We start from the raw sequence: 10,249 nt of genomic DNA, 5'->3' as shown, positions 1-10,249 counted from the left end.
TACGTCAAGATTTCCTAAACTGGAGTTTAGTTCAGGAACTTCATGAGGTTTGTGAATTTAAAATATCAAAAAAACGATTTCTGATGTTTACGTGCATGTCATGTGATCAGTAATATGATTAGTAATATTATACTTTAAAACCACAAGGGTACTGCATATAAGTATATAAGGTGAAAGAGGTTAAAAGAAATCCCTGCATTACATGTAAAAAAGCAGTAACTTGAATTCATGCATTTTAATGGGTTCAAAAGACAAAAAGCCCTCCAAAGACATGCATGTGTCATAATAAACCACAGAACAATTATGTAAAAAATGATGCATTCATTGGTAGTTGATGCAATGCTGTAATATTGAGAAACCCCTTCTAAAAGTTGAAGTTGAAGTTGTGTAGCCTCTCAGTTTTCTGTGTGATTACATTTAGCTGAGTGACTGGTCTTTGCGTGAACGTCCTCCAAACCGAAGACTTTGTGAATGCACATGGTTATATTAGAAAGTTGAAAAAGAAGTATTTGGCAGACTCAAATTATGAATCATGTAATCAAATATGTCAATAAAAAGGTAGAATGAGTATTTTAAATATGTAATGTAATTTAATTACAAGCACCTGATTTAGGGACTCAACTGTCAGCAGCTGAATAACAATACCTACAATACCGACCAGCCAGAACACTGAAGCTATCACTAATTAAGTGTAAGTGATCATGCGTTAACTGCATAGCAGCTATTTTGTTTTAAACTATCTAAAACGCAATCGTGAGGGACCATGGCAAACAACTTACAACACAACTACATAGCAAGGACGCTCAGAACATCTTCTCAACCACCTAACAACAGTTTTGTATGGGCGAACTGCATTTTTTTTTCTTTTTTGGAGACCGCGCACACCGTAGTTTCCAGTATGACTGTATCTCTAAGGATGACGCAGAATGTAAACACATGCACAGATAGGCGAGACTGAATCTAAATAACCCTGTTGTTTTCAGATGCTCCTTTGAGGATCTTTTTTTTTTTCAGTTGTTTGTTCTGGATTCAAACTTGCGTTTAATGGGGGAATTCATTGGGATGGTAGCCATGGTAACCCTCCAGCCCAAATTACCTCTGGTTTTTCTAGTCAAAGGGAGGCGTTCTCTCCATCACAGTAAGAGAGAGTGGAAAATATATGCAATTGTTGCTCTCAAACCTGGAGCGTGTTATTTGAAGAGAGGAAACACCAGATCACCATTTAGTTGTTTGCTAGTAAACGTTGGCGGCTGTTACTAACTCAAATAACATGTTTAGACCCCTGCACAGCCTTGTTAGACGGTTCTGCGTTTGATGGACTTTGTGACAGTTTAGATCGTCTGTTCTTTTACAAAATAGAAGAAAGGAGGAAGCGGTGCCTAACCACTTCCTGGCTGGTGTTTGAAACAGGCCTCACCCGTATACGAGTTCTTGTTTTTGTTGATTCAGAAAGATGGACGCTTACGTTGTTGAAGTCGCTCGATCTATGTAGGAAAGCTGACAGGAACGTTTGGACGACATTTCATCTGGAGGATTCATCCAGACGTGTGGCCAGAGCCGAGGTGAAAGTTTTGACAGCATCTTTCAAGGCATCTAAGTAGACTAAGTGGATCTCTCTTTTAGGTTTATGCATCACCTAAATCCCAAACGATTTGGAGAATCAACATTTATACAGTTGTTGATAAACATTAATTGCGAAACTCTATATAATGAATTTGGATAGCATAGTTCAGATAGCCTGATTTGGTCTTTGAAGTGTATCTGAGCATAACTTGAGATATGGCGTTTTCTTAAACTCTACACATTTGACCTCATTGCTACACATTTAAAGCAATAGTTTACTCTAAAATGAGAATTATGATGCTTTATTTGGAGCTTGAAGGACACGGTCACCATTACATACTGTATATGTCTTCGAACCGACCGTAAACATGCCAGAGTTTTCATTTCTGGGCCAACTCTGTTATTTCAAAGAGGAAGCGATGGCTGAGATTTGAGACGTTTCTCTCTCTTTCCATCTTGTTTTCCTCTCCCGCAGCATGTTTTTGTTGTCGGAGAGCTTTATGTTTTGCCCGTCAGTCTGTGTTATGTCAATGTTGGCTGGCGTGCGTGATGCAGGAAGGCAAGAGATCTCGGAGCTCCCTGTGTTCTCCTCCGTTCAGATCAGCGCCGACTGCCGCAGACGTCTGCTGTGTGTTGTGGAGATTCTCCGTCCTTGTGTTTTGACGTTTGAAGTCGGCTTCGGTTCGCCGTGCTTCATCATAGCCATAAAAATGTCCGCTCGAAAACAAAACCTCGAGATGAATCGCGCCCTTGAAATTCCCTCAGGACACAAACACGCAGACTGAAACCCGAGCATCACTCGGTTTTTCAAACAGAAGCGCTAGAAATCAAATGTCTGCTGAGCGAAACTATTAATAAAGTTCACTTTTTGACAGAAACTGTGTTTTGAAACAGTCAAAAGGATGGCAGACTTTGGAGCTGAAGAGGAAAAGGGCGAATTCGGCAGTCGTCAGGGTGAGCTATCATCACATCACCATATGACACTGTCAGGACTGCATCCTAAGCTATTTTTCTACTATAGTGAGCCTACTTAAATACACGGCCTTCTTAAATACTAAAAGGAAAAACATATAAATATTTCATTAATTATTCACATTACTTTACATTTCACTTCAATGTTTGTTTGAAACCACACGGTAGTAGACTATTGTTAAAATTTTGTTCACAACATGTATGCATGAAATGCCCTTGTATGTATGCCATTATGCATAGTATACAACTAGAGCGCACTAAACAGTGCAGTAGCCTATGTCCCACAATGCAACGCACATAACTTGACCTCCCATTTCTAGTACAGCGACCTAGAAATCTAATTTTTGTGTACTTTGATGTACTATTAATATTTGAATAATAATAATATATTTTTTAGTAGATTTAGGCATGCGTCTAGTGAACATATGTCTAGTGAGAAACCATGCAAAAAATGTTTTCTGTTCATGTCTACAAGTATGAGGCAGTAGACATGATGTTCAGTTTAATTAACTGAAACTGCATGCAACTTAGGTTTTCACATAAAAAAATAGTACACTCGACAATTTTAAAACAGACTTTTTTTTGTTAAAGGATCAGAATGAGTTCATTTTGCTCATTTGACTTGCTGCTTTTACATAATATGATTTCAGACACGCTAATCATAATCTTCTATACTATATAGTAAGTACAGTATGTGAATTAGGATGCAGTCACATTTTATTATAAAAGGACAGACCTAGTGTTTAGCTAAAAGCAAATGTTTTTCCTGAGCTTGACAATTTGGTGAATTATGTGTTTTATTTTGGGTTTTAAGGAGAAGAGAGAAGAACGATCATTCAACCGTCATCTTTAGAAGAACCCAAATTCAATAAACTTAAAGAGGTGAGATACTTACATTTTTAAGGTGGTGCGGCATAGCTAATGCTCATAGGTTTGATAAGAGGAAGATTCCTGGTTTGAGTTATTAAAAATGTCTAATTATTGACTCTCTTAACGAAACAAGAGCTCTAAGGGAGAACATAATTTCCTGAGGAGGGTCTGAATACCTGTGGATCTTCTCTGGTGCTTTGTGGCAGGTTTTGGTGGAATGGATCAACAGAACTTTAAAGGTTGAACACATTGTGGTGCGAACACTGGAGGAAGACCTCTATGATGGACTCGTCCTGCATCATCTGTTACGTAAGAATCCCTTCAGAGCAACAAAATGTTAAACACGCACATTACTGTGTGAAGCTCAGATACTTAAAGGAGTATTTCACCCCAATGAAAACATGCTAAAAATGTGCTCACTCCAAGACTATCCAAGATGTAGATGAACAGATTTGGAGAAATTTAGCATTGCTTTACTTGGTCAGCAATTCTCAGCTAAATTTCATTTAAACTACTGTTGAGTAGTATTTTCTCTTTTTTTTGAGGTCAAAGGTCACCCCGTGTATATTTTGATTCCAGGCAGGTTAGCAGGTGTTCAGTTGCATGTAGAGGAGATCGCGTTGAGCAGTGACGCACAAGTACGAAAACTAGAGGTGATTGTGACAGCTCTCAACGAGGCCTTAGAGATGGACGAGGAAACGGCCAAGTGGAATGTTAAACGTAAGCTATCAGATCAGCTCTCGTCACTGACCTGTTTTACATATTTATAAGTGTATGCCCACTGTTCTTCCTCCCAAATCTGTCAGTCATTCACAGCAGGGACCTGCTGGCTACGTTGCATGTTCTGGTTGCAATGGCGAGGCGCTTCCAACCCGATCTGCTCCTGCCCTCAAACGTCAGCGTAGAGATCATCCAGTGTGAGGTGATTTTTTTTAACATTGAAATTATTTGAATGCGTAAGCTAAAATAACATTTCAAAAATACTATTAAAGAAACACCCCCACCACAATAAAATGTTTTCATAACATTTCACTGTCTGTCACTGCATATTATTTGAAAAATTCATATAAATATTATTATTGAGAAAACTGACATCATTGCATATTATTTAAATTAATGTGCATATTATATTGACTAATTGTTTTAGTAATATACTCATTACTGCATATTTTTAAAATAAATATACATTATTATAATTTCACATATATAATATTATATGTGAAATTATTTTTCATAATTTATCACTGCATATTACTTACAAAAGTAATATGCATATCATAATAAAAACATATAAAATAAAGTCATATAAAAAAACAATAGGCATATTATAAATGTCAATTTGTCATTCTATATTTAAAAACAAGAATGATTATAATTTTAAAAATAATATTTCACAATCAGTGCAAAATATTTTTAAATATAAAATCATCTGCATATTAAAATAAAATTTTGCAAAGCAAAAAGCAAACACATCAATCTCAAATGGGTGCTTGAATAAAAAACAAGTAGAAAATTTTAAATGACACCAACGCTCCAAAAGTTTATTTAAATTTAAATTTATTTAAAAGTTTATTTAAACTTTCACATGCTGAGGAAGAGCCTACACACTCAAAATATCAAACGCTATGCAAAAGTTTTTCAAATTAATTCGTTTACCAAAATCATCGCATATTAGTTATATACAGTCATGACAAACACAGTAATTTGTCTGAAAAATCTATATGCATATAATGAAAAAAGAAAATAATTTTGTCACAGTTCATCATTGCATGTTATTTGAAAAATGAATATGCGTTTTATTAAACCAAGAAAAAAATTCCGCCTATGTAAAAAAACATCTTTTTTCCTCTCGTGTAATCAAAGCTGCACATCCAGAGAAAAATTACATCAACCAGCATTATAGGAGCCTAATATCCATCATCCAATCAGATCCAAATGGAATCAAGTCCCACATTATTCATTTTGAATATTCACTGAGCAGTTAAATTACATTACAGATGTTAAATATTCATGTTGTCAGCATTCATTAAAATCTAATTTGTTAAACAGGTCACAAAAAGTGGCATCAAGGCAGACAAGCAGACAGAATTCATCACATTTCAAAGGTCTGTGAGGATCCTCCTTCCCTATTAAACATTTAACTGCACTTTGAATCTCTGACACCGGCCAAACCAGTGTTTTCATGGTCTGCTGTGTGTCTCCGCAGTAATTCCAGTGAAGAACTAGAGAGAGAATCTAACAGTGAGTCAAATCGAGGCTGAACTCTGAGCCTTTTCATTTCCATATTTATAAGCATCAGTAACTTTCGGATAGCGGAGGCGTATAAAGAAGAAAGCCTTTGCTTCTTAATCTCTCTCTTGCACTGTCTTTGCAGAGGAATGTCCCATTGATGAGCTCTTCAAGCTGGAGGCTCACAAAATTGAGACCGTGAAAAAGGTCGGCATCCAGTTCGACACGTCTCTAAATGTGGCTTTTGACACGTCTTCATTAAGTTTTCTTTTCTACAGGCCATTTTGCACTTTGCGAATAAGAACATGTCATCTCTCGGACTGAACGTGACCGACCTCGAAAAACAGGTGCGTAAACTAATTTAAAGGCCCCATGTTGCTATATATAAGTATAATAAATAGTTCACCCAAAAAAATGTATTTGGTGAAAATGTACTTAGCCTTAGGCCATCAACAATTTAGATGTAGATGAGTTTATTTTTTTCATTAGATTTATAGAAATGTAGAACTACATCACTTATCGATGGATCCTCTGCAGTGAATGGGTGCCGTCAGAATAAGAGTCTAAACAGCTGATAAAAACAATATTCCACAAGTAATCCAAATCACTTACAGGTTTGAAACGACATGAGGGTGACTAATTAATGACAGAACTTTGATTTTGGGGGTGAACGAATCCTTTTAGTGTCTTGTGAAGCAAGAAGCATCATGAAGATTCCTGATTCAGATGAAATATGCATAGATCAAGCAACGTTTACAAGTGAAAACAGTCCTAAATAATTGTGTTTTGATGCTACATGACAACAGGGAATGGAATTTTCAAAATGAAATGATCATAAAAATATTTTTATATTGTTTTATAATGTGATTTTGTTAGTTCGCAGATGGAGTGATTCTGCTCTTGTTGATCGGCCAGTTGGAGGGCTTCTTCATCCCACTCTGCGACTTCTTCCTTTGTCCTGCCGCTAGCTCGGAAATGGTGAGAATTTGAGAAAATATTGAGTTTTGAAACAAGAGAACCATGTTGTTAATACAAGTAAGCTCCATTTCGCTCTACAACAATAAGCGCTATTTAATCCAGGCTTATAGGATTTTACTTCAACGCAACTTCACATGCACCTCCAGGAAATGTCTCGCCGTTGTATAATTAACGTCTCATAGGACGACTGTGTATATGACAGCACAGCAGCATAAGGCAAGACACCGAGGGTAATGCAAACGACAGAAATCAAAACTAATGATTTCACGGTTAACGGAGAATACGCAGTGTAGCTGGTTTTGCATTACATTTAGTAGTTTGTTTAAAAAAAGGCTCAATCTTTTTGTCATTGGTGTTTATTCACCTACGCAGCTTCATAATGTGACGCTTGCATTGGATCTTCTCATAGACAGAGGACTTCCTGTTCAGTCAGTCGACCCTCAAGGTAATTATTTTATGACAATCCAAACCCAAGCACTGTAAACAAAACCACTTGAGAAGCCCAAATCTTGCTAGGCAGCATATTTTCCTGCCATCTGTTTGATATACAGTAGTCAACATTTGAAGTGGATCAAAAAAGTTAATCAAAGTTGTCTTAAGATCGCATTTTGGTTTTAAATTTTGGGACAGCTATGATGACAGATTTTGATCCGCTTCAAATGTTGACTAGTGTATAAAACTGTCTGTTTTAAATGAAACTGAATGGTTTAAGGAAACATGCATTAATTGACATATTTATAGTACTCCCGCACTTTGAATTAATTTTTTTCAAAATACACTAACACTTCACAGCTGTGCACAGCTGCATGGAACTACAGTTCATTCAATAATAAGCTCATTTCTCATTTGTTTTTCCTCACAGATATTGTTTCTCAAGATGTTCCAGCCACTGTGAAAGTGCTGTATTACTTATTCAAGAGGCACAAAAACAAATAATCTGGCGACTGCAGACATTGCAATTCAATAAATCCTTTCAGAATGCTTTAAATAATCATACTCACTGTAAATGTGTGTCTTTCTTCTGACTAAAAATCAGGGCATAGAGTTGACAGTCAGATTGCTTTGGCACTCAGAGTGTTAGAACACATTAGAAGCAATTGTACAGAGTGTCTCTGAACCATCGAAGAGGATTCAGAGAGAAAATGAGAGAACATGGCCACTCATCTCATCATGGAAATTGCTTTTGGATGCCGACAGCTTCAATTTAATGTCACCTTTTCACTCTTCTACTTTCTATGTTGTTTTTTTCCTGTTGGACAGATGTGCAGTAGTCTTAATGTATCGCTCAACCGTTTTCTGCTGACTTGCAGCTTGTTTTCAAATAAAAGTGGCGTATCTAGCAGGTTTGAAACGATATCACTTTCTTTTATAGACTTCTCGACTGGATGTGTGTGTACGCTCTTTAATCTGTAGAGCAGTTCGTAATTGTAAATTGTAAATAATTTAATAATAAACCTTAGTCTACGCTATAAAAGCTGTAATAATTTGAGAACAGTGCGAGTGTACGTGTACGCGCGCGCCTGTTTTTTTTTTATTTAAACCTTTTTTTATTTATTTAAACCTTATTTTTTTTTATTTAAACCTTAATCAACGCTACAAAAGTTTTAATAGTAAATAAATAAAATAATAACTTTAAGATTCAAACAAATGTCGACGCTCTCCAGTGTCGCGCGTGAGTGAGATTGCTGTGCTTGAAGCGGAAGCAGCACTAGGAGCGATCGTCTCTTCGTCTTGCTAGTTATGAAAAACACGAAAAAACATCAGAAGGTATGTTTAAAGATGCCTAAAGAACTTTTGAAACTTGTAAACCCTCATGTAGTCGCCTAATCAGCGTTTCAACCACGAGAAGATGTCAATTAGCCTAGCCGCTAGTGAAGAAAATGTGACGTGACGATACAAATTACCTCAGGCCAGTTTTTTATTTTAAATCCAGAGCTAAAATGTGCATTTTCATAGCTCGTGAGTAATAAAACTTAGCTAAAGTCGTGACCGTATATTTGAGTTTAAGTTGTGTGTTCCAGGGTGACATATTGTTAAACACTGGTCAGCGTGTGAAACGCTACAAACGCGTTATTTCTAAACTTTGGAGAAACTCAATCTCATATTCTTGACGTCAATCGCAAAGAGCATCTCTCACCACGACTCTCCATCCACCCCCGTGATTTAATTTCCTTAATGTGTGTTCTCTCAAATTGGATACGGTGAATGACTTCCATTTAATCTAAATGGCAAAAGCATTATGGGAGGTTTAAGAGGGTCTCCTCTCAGCGAATGGGCCTGGATTCGAGGAGCGGGTGGATGGATGCTCTGATGGCGTTTTAATGGTGAATTGCCCTGGGGTAATTTTTTACCATTGCTGTTACTGAGCAGAAAACGTATAAGAGGCTGACATTTTTCATCCTAACACCCGTTTGTTATTCGTTTATATTCATAACAGCAATTTTTCAGCCTTTCTTATCCCTTGCCGTGGGTGTTAGTGTCATAAAAATGAATGAAATCTGTAGGACGGTGAGCGGTAAGAAAGCAGATTGCAATAGAGACGTGTAGGTGGCTTGGACAGACAGATGGACAAAATGTCTGGAAATTCTCACATTAGTAACTTCAAAAGCAGCCTACATAATGACCCCGAGTGACCAGATGACACCCCATCTACAGCGCTCTGATTATGGGCCTGTGAGACACCGCATTTCCGTCCCTGTCCAGTTCGCCCTCTCCCAAACGTCTAATGACTTGCAGCGGTAGGATGATTTTTGAGTTGATGAGGGGGTTACGGAAGGCGGCGTATTGTTTAAATGAATACAGATACCAGCAACGTATGGCTGAAACCCCCTGCTGATGTCTCATCATCTCATGCCTAGAGCGAGAAAGGCGTCTGAGTCACTGCTGGAGACAAGGCTTCGCTGAGAAACCCAAACTGTGGGTAAGAACAACACAAACAAAAGTGGCGACTTCCTAAAAGTTTATTTTTCCCGTGTTGTACAAAGTATAACATAATGCTACGTTGTACATAGTACCCACTTGCGAAACAGTGACGAGAGTTGTGTTTGTGTGTGTGTTTACCAGACCACCTGTTGCGAGGTAAAAGCCACAAAGCCGCACGGACAGGTGAAGATTGACAGTAAGGCAACTGTTGATGTGGAGACTGGAGCGTGATGTTGGACTTTTTAGGTAAACACTGTAATTTATTGTACGTGAAACGGCTTTCTAGCCGTGACTTTTGAGAGTCGCAATCACTTAGAGCAAATCTCAGCTTTCAGTTCATGCTTCCGTAATGGTGAGAATCCAATTATGGGAGTGATGACTTTCCTCGTTTCCTTTAGAATCATGTTGATTAAAGGGTGAATAATGACTCCTTAAAGGGGGGCAAAAGGTTGTTTTAAACCCGCCCGTTGCTTGCCCATCCCTGATACGAGTTCAGTCAAATTATGTAGAATGACTAGCATCCGAAAATGTCACCATTAGTGCAGCTTTTTGTTTGAGAACAGTGCTCAAAATAGAAATCTTAATACAAACTCCTAGGCATTTTAAACTAAATGTCAAATATAGTCAAAAGGAAAATAAGAAATGATATTTTGCCACCATATTTAGATTTCTTATGTTTTATATAAGAAAAACCATAAAGCATTTTTATATATAT

At 37.3% G+C, this 10,249-nt stretch overlaps 1 protein-coding gene and 1 long non-coding RNA gene across 3 annotated transcripts; both read left to right on the top strand.

Annotated features, from left to right (window-relative positions):
• Positions 1–1,374: 1,374 nt before the first annotated feature.
• parvg (parvin, gamma) lies at positions 1,375–7,954 on the top strand. Of its 2 annotated transcripts, none has more exons than XM_043227663.1 (13): positions 1,375–1,562; positions 2,439–2,517; positions 3,350–3,417; positions 3,612–3,714; positions 3,985–4,125; positions 4,212–4,327; positions 5,455–5,510; positions 5,612–5,646; positions 5,780–5,841; positions 5,913–5,981; positions 6,511–6,612; positions 6,985–7,057; positions 7,475–7,954. In XM_043227663.1, the coding sequence occupies exons 2-13, from the start codon at positions 2,466–2,468 to the stop codon at positions 7,546–7,548; spliced, it is 951 nt and encodes a 316-aa protein (XP_043083598.1). In that variant the 5' UTR covers positions 1,375–1,562; positions 2,439–2,465; the 3' UTR covers positions 7,549–7,954. The 2 variants fall into 2 exon arrangements, with proteins under 2 accessions (XP_043083598.1, XP_043083597.1); XM_043227662.1 differs by having other exon boundaries at positions 1,376–1,562; positions 2,458–2,517.
• Positions 7,955–8,292: 338 nt separating this feature from the next.
• LOC122331044 lies at positions 8,293–10,221 on the top strand. The gene is made up of 3 exons (XR_006248115.1): positions 8,293–8,379; positions 9,471–9,532; positions 9,676–10,221. It is a non-coding gene; the product is annotated as an uncharacterized LOC122331044 (long non-coding RNA).
• The last annotated feature ends 28 nt before the right edge of the window (positions 10,222–10,249 follow it).

The sequence above is a fragment of the Puntigrus tetrazona genome, chromosome 25 (assembly GCF_018831695.1).
Source record: "Puntigrus tetrazona isolate hp1 chromosome 25, ASM1883169v1, whole genome shotgun sequence".
Taxonomy (NCBI): domain Eukaryota; kingdom Metazoa; phylum Chordata; class Actinopteri; order Cypriniformes; family Cyprinidae; genus Puntigrus; species Puntigrus tetrazona.
The sequence above is the reverse complement of the archived record's forward strand: the minus strand, read 5'-3'. Positions and strand labels throughout refer to the sequence as shown.